Source organism: Petromyzon marinus, chromosome 63, assembly GCF_048934315.1.
Source record: "Petromyzon marinus isolate PM22_M1 ecotype Great Lakes invasive population chromosome 63, UKy_Petmar_22M1.pri1.0, whole genome shotgun sequence".
In the NCBI taxonomy this organism is placed as follows: Eukaryota; Metazoa; Chordata; class Hyperoartia; order Petromyzontiformes; family Petromyzontidae; genus Petromyzon; species Petromyzon marinus.
In genome coordinates this window covers 4,574,391-4,594,372 of record NC_133729.1, presented here as the reverse complement: position 1 = coordinate 4,594,372, position 19,982 = coordinate 4,574,391, and the positions used below count along the sequence as shown (strand labels likewise).

Here is a 19,982-nt window from a genome sequence, read left to right as displayed (position 1 = left end):
TGTGTACACGTGCATGTGTGCAGGAGGGAGTTTGAGATGAACACCCTGAACAGCCGAATTGAGGATGAACAGGCACTGGCTGCTCAGCTTCAGAAAAAGATCAAGGAACTGCAGGTGATGCACACCGATTGATGATTATAATAATAATGCCTTTCACCCAATAAAGCCTACATGAGTCTCAATATTACATATCAGGAGGGTCCTGTAACATTGGGATGTTTGGCCAGTTACATTTATGAGCGTTTGGGTTCGTGTGGGAGGAAATCGGAAAACATGGAGAAAACACACCACACATGAGAGGAAAAAACTCAAAACCTCTACAGAGAAGGGTTAAAGATAATCAAGCTGATGAAAGTGTTACTGTTTATGGTGGCAGTACTTCTGCTGCTGACAATGATGATGTTACTGCTATTTCTGCTGCTGATGACAATGATTATGATCATATTCTTGGTTCTTTCGGTAAAGTCACGTAGAAGGGAAACAACAACTTTACCGAAAGAACCAATAATATGAATCCCTGCAGTCACGAAAGCTTTAAATCAAAATTTAATTAATATGATCATAAAGATTATGCTGATGACAACGATGATGATCATGGCTATGGCAACTATTACCCTGCTAAATGTTAATGATGATCAGATCCACATCAATGCAGCTGATGAAGATGCTGATGATGATCTCGCCCCTCCCCAGGCGCGTATTGAGGAGCTGGAGGAGGAGCTCGAGGCTGAGCGAGCGGCGCGCGCCAAGGTGGAGAAGCAGCGAGCGGACGTGGCGCGCGAGCTGGAGGAGATCAGCGAGAGGCTGGAGGAGGCGGGAGGAGCCACGGCGGCGCAGGTGACCCCCTCTCCCCCCCAACCCCCAGACACAGAAAAAGACAAATGTCACCCGTGTAGTCCACAGACTGCTGGGGCAAGTGCTGTTTGTAAGCACCCATGAAGGCAAGCACGTCACATGAGCGACAGTGTGGCCAACACCACGCTCAGCCTCCTCTGTCTCCCAAGTGCTGAGGTTTTCACACCGCATCAGGTGCTCAGTAAAGGCTAAATGGACGTAGAGGAGGTCCAGGACTCGTTCAAATAATTGTCACTGGTGTTAGCCAGGAATCGAACTCGGATCTCCGAGTTTGTAGCATAGTACACTAACCAGTGCTACCACTTCCCAGACACACTTATTTCTTTACAATGTTCAACTTTGGAATTCCCTTGCAGTATGTTTTCCCAAGTTCTTATATGTTTGCTCAATTCAAGAAACTTATCAACTCGTATATATTATGCCTAGTGCTGTTCTTGCTTGCCATTTTAGGCTTTTCGGCCTGTGCTCAATAACCAGGATTTATCCATGTGTTTAAACCTTCAATGGTGCTGTTTGTTCCTGTCCACTTGACATTTAAGGCCTGCGCTCAGCACTCTATGCGCATCTGTTAAATGAAATTCGGTAAAACCACATCCTTGGATGTGCTCTACCAGGGCACTCTCTTGTGTTTGAAACACATTTTTACAGACTCAGAATCTTTATTTAGACTGCAGGAATCCGACGAGCTATGAAGCACTTTTTCACAGATGTCCAATATGGGCTGGTCATTCAATTCTACCCCGCAACGCAGGTCGAGTTCAACAAGAAGCGGGAGGCCGAGTTCCAGAAGCTGCGTCGCGACCTGGAGGAGTCGACGCTGCAGCACGAGGCCACGGCGTCGGCGCTGCGCAAGAAACACGCGGACAGCGTGGCCGAGCTGGGCGAGCAGCTGGACAACCTCCAGCGTGTCAAGCAGAAGCTGGAGAAGGAGAAGAGCGAGCTCAAGATGGAGCTGGACGACGTCCTCTCCAACATGGAGTCCGTCGTCAAGACCAAGGTGAGCGCGTGGCGGGACGCGTCGGATGCGGCCCGGGCCCATAGGCATTTACACTTGTCCTGGTTGTCAATAACTGCCCCCTGAAGAGGGTCTTCTCGCCAAAAACAGTGCTTCAGTCAAATGCTTGTGTCCTTGAGTCATTTCAGTTGAGGACCTGTCCCTCAGTGAATCCTGGACCTGTCCCTCAGTGAATCCTGGACCTGTCCCTCAGTGAATCCTGGACCTGTCCCTCATTGAATCCTGGACCTGTCCCTCAGTGAATCCTGGACCTGTCCCTCATTGAATACTGGACCTGTCCCTCAGTGAATCCTGGACCAGTCTCTGGATCCAGGGCCGTTTTCTCACTGAATCCTGGACATGGCTCTCATTGAGTCCAAAACCTGTATTTCATTTAGTCAAAGACTCATATCTCTAACTCATGCAGCCAGTTATGGCTCTAGGATTTGGTGTTACATGTTATTCATGTAGTTTATTGTAAAAATTCGGTCACAGTCCCTGTGATCACTGTTACGTTGCAATTACGGCTTTATTTTTTTGGTGATTTCGAAAAGTTTTTTGGTTTGGACATGTTTGTTTTGTTGTAGTACGGAGTTAGACTGATGGCCTTAATCTAAGTTTTCTTGTGGTTGTTGTTGTTGTTTGACTTGCATCCCACTGGGATTTTTTGCACACAGCGTTGGTGTACGGTGCTTTTTTCAGGAATATTTTGCTGTTTTTTTCATGGATTTTCTGTTTAAGATGTTTTTCTTGTTCGTGTTTTTGTTTCTTGTGGTTGCACCCGATTCAAGAGCCGAATGGCTCACAGGGCTATACCAAAATAAATAAACTGAAATAAAAAAACTGAAAAAACTATTAGTAGTCCAGAAATCTTCCCTCATTGTTGCATGCCCACATGTGGTGCTTGGCATTTTGAGATATAACCAGCTGTCGCTACTGTTGTCATTAATGATGTCGATGATGAAGTTGACATCGTTGATATTGTAATTTTTGTTGCTAACCTCATTGTTTCTCCCCTTCCACGTCGCGGGCGCCAGTCGAACCTGGAGAAGATGTGCCGCAGCTATGAGGATCAGCTCAACGAGATCAAGGTGTCGTTTGAGGAGAACCAGCGAGCACTCAACGACTTCACGGCGCAGAAAGCCAAACTACAAACAGAGAACGGTGCTCCTTCCGGCACACACGCATGCCACATTGCTTATCATCATCAGCATCATCGGCTGTGGTCAATCCACTGCTGGATGATGGCCTCCCCAAGCAGCCACCAACGCTCATGATCCTGCCATCTAATAACCCATCTAGCACCCGCTCACATACCACGGCCGTGTGTTGTGAGTAACAATCGTCATCGCATCGCCACATTGCTATAGAAACAATAATAATGATGCATACAGGCACATTCATAGAACAAAGGCTATCACAAAGGCACATTAAACATAATGAACAAAGGCACATCACTCTGATGATAATAATCTGGCAATGTGCGCACCTCCCTCACCCCGTGTAGGCGAGCTGTCACGGCAGATGGAGGAGAAGCAGGCGCTCATCACGCAGCTGACGCGCGGGAAGCAGTCGTTCACTCAGCAGGTGGAGGAGCTGCGACGACAGCTGGATGAGGAGCTCAAGGTAAGAGAACAGAGAAGATGAACCTTGAATGAACACTCGACCCATCCGACTGGTGTTGGCCCGGTGGCTCAGAGATCAGAGCGGTACTATAACCTAAAGAAAAAAATCTATGAGGCAACGTTTTGGGTAATGACCATTCTTCGTAGCAGAACAATGGTCTGGACAGTGGTGGCACATGCCTGATATCTAGCACTGTGGAGGCTGGGGTCGGCGGACTACACAAATGTTGCAAATCTGCCTTCCCGTGGACATTGAGGTGATATAACCGTGCTTTAAAGAAGACGGTAAAGCAAAGTTTAAACTAATGTTACCTCTCCTTTCTGTATGGGACAGCGTGTTGCTCCCTCACATGTGTGGGTTTTCTCTGGGTGCTCTGGGTTCCTCCCACATCTATAAACATTCATTAATTGACTAAAAACATCTTAGTTATACAGATAACTGCATAGCTTGAGCAAATGATTGTCCCAGTTCACTGCCTGGCTGCCTTCCAACTTGTCTGTGGTTCTTCAATGATTGTGAGATCCAATTTGCACGAACAATGCTATATGTAAAAGTAAATCTTTCGAAAATTTTGTAATAGCACTATTCTTATAGCACAAGTAATTGCTATGTGTTCTCCCAATTCAGTAATTTTGGGGCAATTTCTCAAATTAGAATCATCACGCCAGCACAGATGGCCTAGTTTTTTTTCACATAACGTAACGGGACCATTGACATTCACTGTGAAGCAGACAGCGCATATTCACCAGTAGTATTAATAAAGGCGGCCGTAAAACTTCCGCAACAAGGCGCAAACGCTGATCGAAAGAACATCACTCTACTAATCCTGCCGCTAAGCCTCACTACCCCCACACCCCCGCCCCCCGCCCCCCACAGGCGAAGAGCGCGCTGGCGCACGCGGTGCAGGCGGCGCGGCACGACTGCGACCTGCTGCGCGAGCAGTACGAGGAGGAGCAGGAGGCCAAGGCGGAGCTCCAGCGAGCGCTGTCTCGCGCCAACGCCGAGGTGGCGCAGTGGAGGACCAAGTACGAGACGGACGCCATCCAGAGGACCGAGGAGCTGGAGGAGGCCAAGTACGGACGACGCTCACCACCACCACCATAACTACCACCACCATCACCACCACCACCATCACCACCGATATCACCATCACCACCACCACCACCATCCTTTCCATTGTCCTCGTGCAATCAGTAGCCTATCAATGACAATTGTAAAGGCCGTGGTAATAAACTCAGGGTTATTTTTTTCATAAAGACTGCTGAGCACAACCACAGAGGTCCAAAATGCCACGCAGCCGACAACAGTTGAAGGTGTAATAAATTTGAAATTCAAATGATGTTTCTTGAATTGAGAAAAGTTGTAAGAATTTGGGAAAATAGATGGACGGAATCCTAAGTTGAGCAGAGTGGTCCTCAACATGGACGGAGTAGGCAATGTGTGAAGATCATTGGAACAGTATGTATGTTACACTTCTTTCCCACCGTATCATAGCCAACCGTGCTAATCAGGTAGTACTGTGACGAGGAGAGTTTTCAGCAGTGTGGTTTGTGGGTGAGAGCGTTGCCCTCGGGGGCGAGATGGTGGACCTCTTGGCGTTTGACGTGGCACGGCTCCCGCTGAGAAGTGGCGCACGGGCGTGCTCCTCGCTCGTTTTATTTTGGAATCAAAAGTTAAAGATAAGACGAGCAAGTAGTGGGTCCGAGCGCCGCACGCACTTGCGACTCGCGCACACGCAGGTAGAGACGTGGATACGCACACACGTCCGTACACACTCACGTCTTGCACACTCAGACGTGCTCCAACATGCGTAGCGGATGTGAGGATACACAGACATACAGACACAAAAATATGCACACACGCACATCTTGGCACCCGCCTCCTACTCTTCCCACTACCTTATCCTCCTCTTCCCCGTGACTATGCAGGAAGAAGCTGGTGCAGAGGCTGCAGGAGGCGGAGGAGTCTGTGGAAGCCGCCAATGCCAAGTGCTCCTCGCTGGAGAAGACCAAGCAGCGTCTGCAGAACGAGCTCGAGGACATGATGGTGGACGTGGAGCGTGCCAACGCCGCAGCTGCCGCCCTCGACAAGAAGCAGAGGACATTCGACAAGGCACGGGTCACACGGGATGCATGAGGACACATGGGTCACACACACCGTTCGTGTGTTTTGGAGATGTTTCTGCTGAACTTGGAGAATGCTACTAAGAAACAGGGCCTTATCATCAGCCCCAGCCTTCGACACTTCACGTGGCATCAAAAGAGCACCTAGCCTGGCACATCCGCCGTGATGTGACCGCCACTGAGAACGACGCTTGTTGTTGAATGTGGGGAGTGGTAGTGTAGTGATTAGCGCACTGCGATAAGAACCCAGCGACCAGATTCAGTATCATCCTTTTCTCCCCTGCCTGCTACCGTTTTTCCTTCAAGCAATTGCAGGGCTGCACCTTTCAGCCTTTCAATGCGTCCGTGGGTTTGCCGCTCTGTGAGTCTCATCTTGGCGTCGTCGTCTCCGCAGGTTCTGTCCGAGTGGAAGCAAAAGTTTGAAGAATCGCAGGCGGAGCTGGAGGGGGCGCAGAAGGAGGCGCGGTCACTCAGCACGGAGCTCTTCAAGCTGAAGAACGCGTACGAGGAGAGCCTCGACCACCTGGAGACCATGAAGAGGGAGAACAAGAACCTGCAGGGTGAGCATTGAGTGTGTGCGCGTGAGAGAGTGGGTGTACGTGAGGAGCGATAGCATAGATTATGGCTCATGATTACGTGATCATGATGACGATAACGAGGTGTGATTTTCTGCGTGCACAGAGGAGATCTCCGATCTGACGGAGCAGATGAGCGAGGGAGCCAAGACGGTGCACGAGCTGGAGAAGCTGCGTAAGCAGCTGGAGCAGGAGAAGGTCGACCTGCAGGCGGCGCTGGAGGAGGCAGAGGTGACGTGGGGGAAAGTGCTGTTAGCTAGCGCCTTAGTGAGGCAAGCATGGCACACGGGAGGGTGGTGGTGTGTGGCCAGTGTCACTGCCAGCCACATTTGTCTTCCCAGCGTTGATGTTTTTACACACCGCACGGCGTACTTATTTAAGGCTGAATCGACGTAGCTGAGACACAGGACAAGTCCTAATATCACTTGCTAATGACGGTCGCATTAGTTGGGAATCGAATTTAGGTCCCCCGTTTTATACTGCTATGTCTATATAGTCGCCAACGTGACATTCAGGGACCTCGATACCGATCCAGCGGATAATCCTCCCACAGTGCCTGACAAAATGGCACCAAAATCACAAGAGTATGAATTGATTCATATTAATTCTATCCTCACGTTGGAAAGTTACATTTTTCTCCCATCTGAGCCCAATCCCAGTTTCAGTTTGGTCAATTTTAATCTTAGTCTAGTGAACGTGTGGCATTTCAATCAAGTCGTCATCTGTCGATGTCATTAAGACGTTCTTTTAGACTAGTCAAATGCAGCACTCAAACATGTCCCAGTGAGAGCATGCAATTTCGCCCCCCATATTATCAGGTCAGTCAATGAGTGTGTATCAGTAAAAACATTTATATAAATACATAGCCAATGACCATGTTTGGTTTTCATCAGTACACTGTAGTCTCAAATAATGAATTATCCGAGTCTGTGTATTAATTCAGGCTAGTTAATTTTCTCACGTCGTAGCCATACTTTTATTTTCAGTGGGTAAGTCGTAGCCATCACCATGCTTCATATTTTGTCCACTCATTGTCATTGTTGTCTATAATATTTTTTAAAAACCTAATTGACAAATATTTTGGTTGTAAACGAAATTATAATTGGTAGTTACAGCCAATGTCCTGCTTGATGATTTTCATACACTCAATTATTGTTGACTCAAATAAAAAAACACTTTGTTGATGAGTATTTCTAATTTCGTGAACAAAACTATCGCTGTCCCAACGCAGGCCTCCCTGGAGCACGAGGAGAGCAAGATCCTCCGCGCTCAGCTCGAGCTCAACCAGATGAAGGCCGACATCGAACGCAAGCTGTCCGAGAAAGATGAGGAGCTGGAGCAGGCCAAACGGAACAACCAGCGAGCCGTCGAGACACTGCAGACCGCCCTGGAGGCCGAGACGCGCTCAAGGAACGAGGCGCTGCGCATCAAGAAGAAGATGGAGGGCGACCTCAACGAGATGGAGATCCAGCTGAGCCACGCCAACCGCTCAGCCTCTGAGGCTCAGAAACAGCTCAAGATGGTGCAGTCACAGTTCAAGGTGCGTGGATGGTGAAGTACAGGAATTCATCTGCAGTCCAGCAGGCTAGAATTGTAGTACGATTATAAATATCCAAAGAGAGAATGGCGTATAAGTCAAAATATATGGGTGGGGAAGTCCTCAATCATCAACCAGGATCAATCCGCTGCTAGGGGAAGGCTTCCCCGAGCAGTTATGATTCTTTATGCATACGCATAATTTTTTCCTCCCTTGCAAATAATAATGGAATTTGTTCATCCTTCTGCGTTTCCCTCTGTGTCACCCTCTGTCTTCCCCCACTGTCTGCCACTACCACCACCATCTACCACCACCACCGCTGTACACACACAGGAGGCCCAGCTGCAGCTGGACGACGCCCTGCGGCTGGGAGACGAGTACAAGGAGCAGGCTGCCATGGCGGAGCGGCGCAGCACGCTCATGCTGGCCGAGGTGGAGGAGCTGCGCTCGGCGCTCGAGCAGACGGAGCGCGCGCGCAAGCTCGCCGAGCAGGAGCTCATCGAGGCCAGCGAGCGCGTGCAGCTGCTGCACTCGCAGGTGCTTCCTCATCGTCATCACCGCCACCATTGTTGTCATCTTGAGTTGTTCCATGTGAATTCAACGATCCAGGTGCTCACCCTTCCAATTGTTTCCTCCCTCCTGCCCCATCCTGCTCTTTCTCCCTCCCTCTTATATCCACCTCCTTCCCTCTTGATCCCACCTTCTCCCACCTGCTCCTTCGTGCTCCATAGAACACCAGCCTGATTAACCAGAAGAAGAAGCTGGAAGGAGACATGGGGGTGCTCCAAAACGAGGTGGAGGAGTCCGTGCAGGAGTGCCGCAACGCTGAGGAAAAGGCCAAGAAGGCCATCACAGACGTGAGAAACCCCATGAGCCACGGTCCATCCACTGCTAGATGAGGGAATCCCCACATCATCATTATCCATGATCTACTCAATTGTGGACGAAGGCCTCCTCATGCCACCACCATATTCTCATCATCATTATCAGCCATGGTCTGCTGGAAGAGGGCACCCAATCGCCATCATCATCTTGAACCATGATCTATATACTGCCAGCTGAAGGCCTCCGCATGCCACAACCATCAGTGACTCGTCAGTCCGACCTCCTCGGTCGGGAGCCTAACCAGGAATTCGTGATCTGCCAGGCGGCCATGATGGCTGAGGAGCTGAAGAAGGAGCAGGACACGAGCGCTCACCTGGAGCGCATGAAGAAGAACATGGAGCAGACGGTGAAGGACCTGCAGCACCGGCTGGACGAGGCCGAGCAGATCGCGCTCAAGGGCGGCAAGAAGCAGCTCCAGAAGCTGGAGGCCAGGGTGAGGAGAGGGCGGTGAGGGTGATACAAGGGGGTGTGATATAAGAGGCTGAGCGTGAAGTGAGGTCACGGGAGGTGAGGTCAGAGGGTGAAATTTTGAGGGGAGTGAGGTGAGAAGCAGGTGAGGCAAGAGGGATGACTGAGATGACTGACAGATAATAACAGACGCCCCCCCCCCATCCCATGTTTCTGGGACAAGAGCTGTTTGCGATCACCTATAAAGGCCTAAACAAAGCACAAGTGAGTGGTCTGACAATCCACTGTCTCCCCATTGCACCAGGTAGTCATTTAAGGCTAAGGTGACCTAAGATAGGCCCAAGACTGAGTCAGATATTGGTCACTGATATTCACCGCGGCCGGGAATAAAACTGAGGCTATTGGATTTGTAGCAGTGGACGAATCACATTACCTACTACTCCCCACAGACTAGTATGCTATTAGTTTGCTTACACTTGTTTAGCCAGGAAAGCCTCACTGACAATCAATACTCTTTTTCAGAATATATGCTAAGTTTTACAGTCTAGACCAATGGTTACAATGTTTTCCAACTAAGTATATCTCATTTTTCTAATTTGACAATACCTACATTTTTTTAATAAGGCCACGTGATCTTTAACGTCAACTGTGAAGCAGACGGCTTGTACTTTAACGGTTAATACACTTATAATAATAGCGTTTTTCCCCTTTTTTCTGGTAACAAAACTGAAACCTTTTTACAAGGAATCATGTCTGCATTAACCACAATACTTGTGGTCAAAATGAAAACAAAAAGCACTCTAATAATATATGCATTGTCCTTGAAACTGATTGGTCCACACCAGAGATGGCTTTCCTTGAGCCTTGTCTCAGAAGAAAAACCCTATTTTTATATTTTGGTACTGGCAAAGGAGGTCTAATGATGGTTAATCCACTTGAATAATTAATCAGTGGCCGTGGGCTCAGCCGGGAACCTCTGGAACAAGCGGAAATGTGCCACCTCTTAGCCATGATAGCACATAAACACATCCCTGCTTATGCTCAAACACCGCACCACTCACCTCCACCCCTGTGCTCCCCCCGCAGGTGAGAGAGCTGGAGAACGAGCTGGAGGCAGAACAGAGGAGGAACGCCGAGACGGTGAAGGGAGCGCGCAAGTACGAGAGGCGTGCGAAGGAGCTCTCCTACCAGGTGATGCACCGCACCAATCTCCACGTGGACACATCGACACGTGTACACACACACACACGACAATTTGCTAGGAGGTGCTGGACCCCACCATTCATGATCCCATCGCTTGTTTGTGTGCGTCTGCGTACACGTGTGGTGTGCGTTCGCACGCATGTGTTTGTGCGTGTGTACGCTGAGGGCAGACGGAGGAGGACAAGAAGAATTTGGCTCGCCTGCAAGACCTGGTGGACAAACTTCAGATGAAGGTCAAGGCCTACAAGCGGCAGGCCGAGGAGGCGGTAAGAGTCGCGGTGTCCGTGCAGTGCAGGGAGCTCACGTCGATTTCATTTAATCGTTATCCGATTTGGTTTTTCCAATTTTTTCCCACTTGAAGCTGGGTATATATCCCCTTATTCTCTGAATTAGAATTCTGCAATGCACCACTTTTCAATGTACTATCAACGTTATGCAACCATAGAAACACTTCTGCCTATCAGTACATCACTCCAAAATCTCAATCACAATGTCTGAACACCTCCCCATCACACACTACCTCACCACAACACCACCTTGCGCCACTCCACCGTGCTATCAACCCACCACCATAATACATTAACTATCACACTGCCTCATACTGCACAACATCACCACCTCCTTACCACCCATCACCAACACCTAAACCATCACCATCACACAGCATCATTGCTCCACCACCATTTCCCCCACAAAACCACCACCATACTCCACCACTAACCTACCACCTCACCATCAACACCCACATAAATCACCACCACATTACACTACCTCCACCACGAGTCCATGACACCTACCAATACCAATACCCGCTATTCGCCACTAAGTGATGGTGACATCACAACAACGCCTGTGCCAGGCCAGGTGGGCTTTGAGGCCACGTGAAGTGTCGAAGGCTCGCTGACAGGTCTCGCTAACACCATGACCACCACCATCAATCACTACCACACTCTAGCACTAAATCAAAACAAATATCCCCCGGTATAGCCTGAACAGACTGTTAGGAAAAGTGCTATCAAAGGCCGGCACCGTATATGAGGGTGAGTGACCAACGCCACACATGGCTGCCTTTGCCTCCCGAGTGGTGATCTTTACACACCACACCAGCTACTCATTTGAGGTGGAGTCGACCTAAGAGAGGCCCAGGACCGACTCAGATCATCGTTACTGGTGTTGACTGTAAGCGGAAATCGAACTAGGGGATTGCCGGGTTCGTATCGCAGCGCTGTTGGCTACCGAAACCCACAACCACCAACATCACCACCACTTACACCAAACCATTGCTCATTCATTTGCTTCCACTCCTCTGTCGGCAGGAGGAGCAGGCGAACGGGAACCTGTCTCGCTACCGCAAGCTGCAGCACGAGCTGGAGGAGGCAGAGGAGCGCGCAGACATCGCCGAGTCACAAGCGAACAAACTCCGCGCTAAGACACGCGACGCCGGCGTAAAGGTATAGTACGGGGGTTTACATGGGTTTAGAGGGGGAAAACGGGGGTCTAGAGGGGGTTTATAGGAGTGTGGGGATGCCACCAAAGTGCAATGGTCAGCATTTTATTCAATGCAAAGTTAATCGGTGTGATTAAATCACTCGGCGTGGCAGCTGAAACGTTGGGCAAGTAGGGTTATGGGCGTTAGGATTATGAGTTGGGGTTCCTTCATCTTTATGACCAGTATAACCCTATTCTTGGTTCTTTCGGTAAAGTCACGTAGAAGGGAAATAATAAAAAATATACAAATAAAACAATAAAATTATCACGGCGTTTCGATTTCAACACAAGCATTCATCATCAGGTGTGAAAACCACAGCAAGAAAATTTGAAAAAAGTGGCGGCAATCGAAACGTCGTGAGACTTTTATCGTATTTTTTTTATTATTTCTCTTCTACGTTGTGACTTTACCGAAAGAACCAAGAATATGAATCCCTGCAGTCACGAAAGCTTTAAATCAGTATAACCCTCTGTGTGTCCATGTCTGTGTATTTAACTTGCATGTCATTGTGTGTGTCTGTGTGCCCTGCAGAAGGAAGAGTAAAGCTACCTCACAGACACCCTCGTAACGCGCCAAACATGCGTAACCCTTACCGTAAAGAATCTCTTTGTTGCACATATAATATGTCAATAAATAGTATACGGCAAGTGCGGCAACAATCCTCGACTCGTGTCTGTTTTGTGGTCAGCAGAGGGCACACTCTGCACACGATTCTGCACACACATACACAAGGATATCCCTGATAAAGTAACCGAACACGGCCTTTTGGGGCAAGTACTGTTAGCGAGCACCTATGAATGCCGGCACGGCACAGGAGAGGATCGTGTGTGGCCAACATCATTCCCGGCCGTCTTTGTCTCCCCAGTGTTGGTGTTTACACGTTGCACCCGCCACTCCCACAACACACACATTGATACGTATGCTTAATGATCCACGATATATAAACAAACACATGCACAATGATGGATACACACAAAGCGTATGAGCGGTGGTAACATGACCGCATTCCCTGTACCAGGCTACGTTCATACAGAGCAGTGAAGGCTGACATGAGTCTAGGATGTCGTCGGATTATGGGACAATTTGTATCTTCGTTGAACTCCTAAATCAAGTCAATACATGTGGTATTCATGCTATTCTTATAGCACACGGCTATCACAAAGGTGCTATGTTTGACACAAATAGTCTGCAGTAGTTTCGGAGTAAGGGGCAATGTTGCCATAAATTTTCCCAACACGGTAGTTTGGAGGTATTTTTTTTGTTGGCATGCAAATAACACCAACACACACGATTGACTCTTCTTAGAATAGCGTCGTGGGATCTATAACGTCCACTGTGAAGAAGGCAACGTACGTTTTCAAAACACCCCCCGCGGTATAGTAATAGGTTTTACCCTTTTAACTGGCACAAAAAAGGTGTCAGTTTTTGTGCCAGTTAAAAGGGTAAAACCTATTACTATATCTTATTACTGGCAAAGGAGGTCTCATAATGTAAATACCCCCCGCAGTACCGACCAGGGACGCCTCGGGGTTCGAACCGAGAACCTATATCCCTAGCCTCAGGCGCCACCCAGATGCGACCCACGCCACACTGCCGATTACAACTTTCATTACAGAGTCATCAGTGGGGCACTCGTCATTGTAAAACAAAACTGATAATCTTCTCCCGAGGCTTCAAATTCGTGTGGGACAGCCTGAACCCCACAGCCTCGGTGTGGAGCTACAAATGATATTATACGATGCACGAGAAAGTCACACCCCCCATATGCAAAAACATCAATATAGCAGGAACCCTCTTTAATAAAAAGGGTCGTGAGACTCGGTTGAGGTTTTTTTTTTCCTGACAAAATAAGGAGCATTTTTATATGTCATACCCTCCCCATAGCGGTCACACTCACGTATTAGCCCCACCTCGTAGCCCTCACCCCATACCCCACCACCACCCTCCTCCTCCCCGCGAGAGCCTCTCGTCACGAGTCATTACGAGAAGGAATGTTTGTGACGCCAGATGTAATCACAGCCGCCTCTGCGTCTTGCCCCCCCCCCCCTTCACCTCATCATCACCATCATCATCTCTCTATAAACTCCTCCTCATCGTCATCACATCATCATCCTTTCAACATCTCCTCTTCATGAATATATCATTCTCGTCCTGTCCACATTAAATTGACAGATCAAACGCTGAACATGAGTCAATCACCACTTCTCTCCCCACTCCGGCTGCTACAACTGCTTCGCTTATTCCTGATGCTGATAACTGCGTCCATTCGTTCCGCCGCTACTACTGCTGCTACTCCTGATCCTTCTTTTTTTTGTTAGCGCTCGCACTCCTCCTCATGCCGCTGCTGTGCCTCGTCTCACTCATTACGAGGCGCCTCCATCCCTCACTGTGCGCCCATCCCTTCCCCTCACCTCATCCCCCTCACCCCGACTCCGTCTGCTCTCCTCGCCCCACGCCCATCCGGATCCCGCCCGCCAACTTCCCAAAACGGGGGTTCTGCTCAAGACAAGGGGGCCCGCCCTTCCCGGGGTCTCGTCGGTGGCGTAGCGTGGTTGGCATGGGCCGTGGTGCACGTAATGAATGGGGTCCCCTGTGTAATTCCTCCACCCTTCTTCGTAGCCCGTGCCTGGGCCCCTCTGGCTTATGGGGGGGGGGGGGGGGTCCCGGGCGCAGTTCCACCGCCTGCGCACTTTTAAATCTATGCCACTGGTTCCTATGTTGAACTTCTTTCGCATCGTACGTAGCCAACCGCGCTAATCGGAGGTGCGTATAGGTTCCGTGTCAGTTGTCCATAAGTTTCATGCAAGTCGTTTGAGTCTACAGTACATTACATGCGAGTCTATGGGTCTCTTGCGTGAGTCTGTGGGTCTACGTGGGTGTACGGGATCTTCATGAGTGTCTGTGTGGGGGGACTCTGTGAGTCCGTGGGGTCTGCCCTCTTCGTGGGGAGCGGTAGGGCAGCGGTGAGCGACCTGCAATACGAACACGGCGACCAGAGTTCGATTGTGGCCACCCAACCGCTCGTGTGCCATGCCGACCCTTCATTGGTGCTGCTAACAGCAATTATCCCAATCTTGATTTGAAGCTTTCGTGGTTCTTTCGGTAAAGTCACGTGACTTCACCGAAAGAACCAAAGAGTAAGCACTTGTCCCAATAGTATGTTGAGGCTATACGGGGGGGGGGGGGGTTATTTGTCTTATGGGAGGATCTTTATGAGAGTCTATGGGTCTCTTTTGAAGCCACTAGAGCTATGCACTTTTACATTTCTAGATCGAGAACTCATGTCTTTAGAACTGCATTTTGTGTTTGGCTTGTTGTCCGTCTGTTGTCCTCCTTCCCCTGCACCTAAAATTAGCACGGTTGGCAACATCCCAAACGAGTCTTCATTGCAAGGCCCGCGGGCCACTGGGGGACCCTGGTGGCCTTTAATGCGGCCCCTGAGGTGCGGCCATCGACAATACACAAACGTTGAAAACGACACCCGTCATGCTGTCAACCCCCAAATGGTTTCAAGCGTGGCGGCCCTCGCACTGATGATGTCTCATTGGCGAAAGTGCCCCCCCCCCCACCCCCGTCCACCCCCTCTCTCTGAAAATTAGTGAATAACACTGCCATACATACGTGGTGTAGCGTGGTTGGCATGGGTCCTGGTAGAAGAAATTAAATGGGCCCCCCCCCCTTTCACTTGATAGCCGGCGGCATGGATCCCTCCGAGCTGTCTCCGGCGCAGTTGCACCGCCTGTACACTCCTGTTGAGATGTGTGAGAAAAAGAGCTTTATAGCTCATCGGATTCCTCTAGTGCAGTTGTTCTTAACCTGGGGGGGGGGCGGGGGGTAGCGAGACACGGCCAGATTTTTTTTGTTATAAGTTAAATAATCGACAACACGAATTAAGTACGTTACAACTTACTTTGTTTCATCGAGCCCCTATGTACTTATTAACATTGTCAATTTTTTTTTTTACAACCGAGAACCCAAAGGCTGCAGTAAAAGGTTTTTTAGTTTTTTTTCAGTTTAATTTATTTTGGTATAGCCCTGTGAGCCATTCGGCTCTTGAATCGGGTGCAACCGCAACAAAAAACAAAAACACGAACAAAAAAACATCTTAAAGTGACTATGTGTAACTGTGCAAAACAGGAAAAAAACATCCAAATATTCCTGTAAAAAAGCACCGTGTACACCACCAACGCTGTGTGCGAAAAATCCGTGGGAGTCAAAGTCAAACAACAACAACAACCACAAGACAACTTTAGATTAAGGCCATCAGTCTAACTCCGTACTACAACAAAACAAACATGTCCAAACCAAAAAAAACGTTTTCGAAATCACCAAAAAATAAAGCCATAAATGCAATGAACCACTGGTCTGGTGGTGTTAAGATTCTGAATAGGCGACGGGGAAATGGGGGTAGGGGGCTCCTTCCTCTTCGCGGGACCAATTAATCTAAACATAAACAAAGCACTTAATTATTTCTCTCCGCGTATAAATAAATAAATCTCTATTAAAAACACCGGCATTTCGGGGCTATCCTAAACCGAACATTTGGAAAAGATTATGAAGGGTTCAAAGGCATCTTACGTTTTTTTTCCCCCGCTATCTACAATAGTGTCGTGAGGGACTGGTGTAAAATCGTGGCTAAGCTGTCGAATGGTTTAGAGAACTGACAATTTGGCACAAATACCAATCCGCTCTTAGCTTGGAATGCGACAAAAAAAATAGTTGCGGGACATTCTGAACCCGTTTTACAAATGTTTACTTCTGAGGGGAGGTGGTGGAGGGGGGGTTAAAGGCTACCACCACCACCACCATGACCATCGTTATCCTCATCGGCCACGATCTATCCACTGCTGGAGGAAGGCCTACCCCCCCCACCTCCACCACCACCACGAAGGCGACATCACCACCTCTCTTTGTGAAGGATCAAACTCCATCGAGGCTATGGCATTTTGCCGCAAGCGCTCCGTCTCCACTGTCGACGTGCATCTCCGTTTGTTTTTTTTTACACGTATTTTTCTGAGGGGAAATGTTTGGTTTTAAGTTTGACACTAAAGACGAAGTATACTCGTACAAGGCGATGCGTTTCTTATTTTATATTTGATTTAATACTAAATACGGTATTTACAAAATCCCGCCGAGGTTTTTAGCCGTCGAACGGTCCCAACCGTCGCCAGAAGTGACGTCGCTCGCCCACTTTTCCCGCCAAATGTCATCGCGTGACGTCGTTGTTCCCCGCACGTGGCGCGCGTTGCCATGACAGTATTCATATTTGTTTCGATGTTTGCATGCAAATTTACTGTTTGAAACATTACGGCAACAAAAATGTAGTCAAATTATTTGTTAATTTATCAAAACGTAGTGATTCAAATCTGTGTGTAAACTGGAGGGTTTTTGTTTATTTTAGAACTTTAAATTCAAAATTACGAAATCAAAATTACAAATGGGGCCTAAAAGTCCCATTTTCCTAAATAAATTAATGACAAACTCACCCTTCATTCATAAAAGGTGAAAGTGGGAGGTCTGGGCGGTGACACAAGGCGAACAGTACAAAGACAATGCACTATCAGAGTATGTATAGCTCGGGTTGAGCAGCTATAGCATAACATCCCTGTCAAACCCCTTAGCAGGACCAATTCAGACCCTTTTGTGGTCACCCCGTGCCCCTTATAAATCTCAGCGTTCATCCTACAAAGTCCCATCACAAGAGAGAAACACAAATAGACAATCACCACTGGTACACTCACCACTAGTACACTCACCACTAGTACACTCAATACTAGTACACTCATCACTAGTACACTCACCACTAGTACACTCACCACTAGTACACTCACCACTAGTACACTCATCACTAGTACATTCACCACTAGTACACACACCACTAGTACACTCATCACTAGTACACTCATCACTATACTCATCACTAGTACACTCATCACTATACTCATCACTAGTACACTCACCACTAGTACACTCACCACTACATACCTGTAAATCCCGTATCAGTGCCCTACCTTACTACAGACCAATTCAGACCTTTAGTGATCACCCCGTGCCCCTTATAAATCTCAACGTTCATCCTACAAAGTCCCATCACAAGAGAGAAACACGAATAGACACAAACAGAAATTGCCCGTATTGCCATATTGACCTGAAAACTCAACTTCCACGTACAAGAATACGGGGTAAACCATATGGGTTGACACAGTATGTCATATATACCGTACATTATTGTTTTATATTTTTATTATTTTTTTGTTTCCCTTCTACGTGACTTTACCGAAAGAAGGGGTGTTAAAAAAGAGAGAGATTTGCTCATTATTTTGCAACTGCTGACCCTGGGAGATGAAACTGGTGACCTTGTGGATGGCAAGACCAAGTCAATTCTAGATTTGAATCTTTCGTGACTGCAAGGATTCATACTCTGTGGTTTTATTCGGTAAAGTCACGTAGATTTAATTATTTTCTTTAATTTGTTTTATCTACGTGACTTTACCGAATAAAACCAAAGAGTAAGACCAAGTCAGTCCGTGTTCCTCTCTCACCGCTGTGCCGACACTTGTGATCGCTCAAGGGGCCGTCCATAAATGACGTCACGCACCTAGGGGGGGGAGGGGGGGGTCAGACATTTGTGACGATGTGTGCCGAGGGGGGAGAGGGGGTTTGAGAAATGTGACGTCACATCAAAATGCGCAACTTTAAATAAATATAGACAACACGTTCTACTTAATTAGACTTTTTAATGTTTTCTCCTTCAACATCAGAGCGCAGCGCCACATTAAATACGCACTACTACAATGACAATAGCATACATTTCGATTTAAAGCTTTCGTGACTGCAGGGATTCACATTCTTGGATCTTTCGGTAAGGTCACGTAGAAGGCAAACAATAAAATAATAAAAATAAAACAATAAAATTCTCACGACGTTTCGATTTGCTGTGGTTTTCACACCTGATGATGATTGCTTGTGTTGCAATCGAAAGAACCAAGAATACGATTTTAAGCATGTTTTATTTTATTTTGGAGGAGGGGGGGGCAGAGCTTTGTGACGTCATATTTGAGGGGGGGGGTCTGACTTTTTGTGACGCCGTGTGACGAGGGGGAGGGGGGTCAAAAATCCTCCAAAATCCCGTGACGTAATTTATGGACGGCCCCCAACTACAGACACGAGCGGTGAAGGGACGGCTCTTAGACTTTAAGAGAATGACAATGTTTTGTATTCTTCATTTGTTGTATTTATTTACTTTCAAACCCCGGCGACAGAGCAAAGGGGCGCCCACACGCCCAGCGGCCAGGAGCGCACAGAAGCTAACAAACGGTGTGAACTTGATCCATGAATAACGTTTTTATTAAGTTTCAACAAAGTGAGAATTCCTCACCGCGAAATCGCTCACCCTGCGCCACCTCCTCACCCCATCCTCCACCTCCTCACCCTACCATCCACCACCTCCTCACCCCATCCTCCACCTCCTCACACCATCCTCCACATCCTTGCCCCATCATCCACCTCCTCACCCACATCCTCCACCTCATCACTCTATCATTCACCTCTTCACCCACATCCTCCACCTCTTCACCCTCCACTTCTTTTCCCCATCCTCCACCTCCTCACCCCATCCTCCACCACCTCTTCACCCTCCACCTCTTTTCCCCATCCTCCACCACCTCTTCACCCTCCATATCTTTTCCCCATCCTCCACCTCCTCATCCCATCCTCCACAGCCTCTTCACCCCATCCTCCACCACCTCTTCACCCTCCACCTCTTTTCCCCATCCTCCACCTCCTCACCCCATCCTCCACAGCCTCTTCACCCCATCCTCCACCACCTCTTCACCTCCTCACCCCATCCTCCACCTCCTCAGCCTCCCGTACAGTAGCCCTCACCCGTGCGGACTGAGCGCGCATTCCTGAATGCCGCATCACCGCCGCGCAGAGAGCCCGTACGCCTCCGCGCATTCCTCGGCGAAATAGTTCCAACCCTGACCTCCCCCCCACCGCTCTCTCCACCCCCACCCACAAAGATCCCCCGTGTAGCCTTCACAGACTGTTGGGGCAAGTGCTGTTCGCGAGTAGCACCTATGCAGGCTGGGCACCGGGACACGAGGGGGTGGGTGGCCAGCACCACGCCCGGCCGCCTTTGTCTCCCCAGCGGCGTTGTTTACTACGCACCGCACCGGGTACTCGTTTGAGGCTGAGCCGACCTAGGGGGAGCCCAGGACCGGTTCAGATGACCGTCACCTTTGGTTGGCCGTGAGTGGGAATCGAACTCGGATCGCAGGGTTCGCAG

At 48.7% G+C, this 19,982-nt stretch overlaps 1 protein-coding gene across 1 annotated transcript in view; it reads left to right on the top strand.

Annotated features, from left to right (window-relative positions):
* Positions 1–12,354, top strand: part of LOC116956011 (myosin-7-like) — a 33,313-nt gene extending 20,959 nt beyond the window's left edge. Inside the window, exons 26-42 of the mRNA XM_032977397.2 lie at positions 24–114; positions 694–837; positions 1,607–1,852; positions 2,887–3,013; positions 3,357–3,475; positions 4,352–4,548; positions 5,404–5,587; positions 5,993–6,158; positions 6,280–6,404; positions 7,405–7,713; positions 8,044–8,247; positions 8,442–8,567; positions 8,858–9,028; positions 10,090–10,194; positions 10,377–10,472; positions 11,523–11,657; positions 12,227–12,354. Of these exons, the coding sequence (XP_032833288.1) occupies positions 24–114; positions 694–837; positions 1,607–1,852; positions 2,887–3,013; positions 3,357–3,475; positions 4,352–4,548; positions 5,404–5,587; positions 5,993–6,158; positions 6,280–6,404; positions 7,405–7,713; positions 8,044–8,247; positions 8,442–8,567; positions 8,858–9,028; positions 10,090–10,194; positions 10,377–10,472; positions 11,523–11,657; positions 12,227–12,238 (2,557 nt within the window). The 3' untranslated portion in view covers positions 12,239–12,354. The remainder of the gene's footprint in view (positions 1–23; positions 115–693; positions 838–1,606; positions 1,853–2,886; positions 3,014–3,356; positions 3,476–4,351; positions 4,549–5,403; positions 5,588–5,992; positions 6,159–6,279; positions 6,405–7,404; positions 7,714–8,043; positions 8,248–8,441; positions 8,568–8,857; positions 9,029–10,089; positions 10,195–10,376; positions 10,473–11,522; positions 11,658–12,226) is intronic.
* Positions 12,355–19,982: the final 7,628 nt, after the last annotated feature.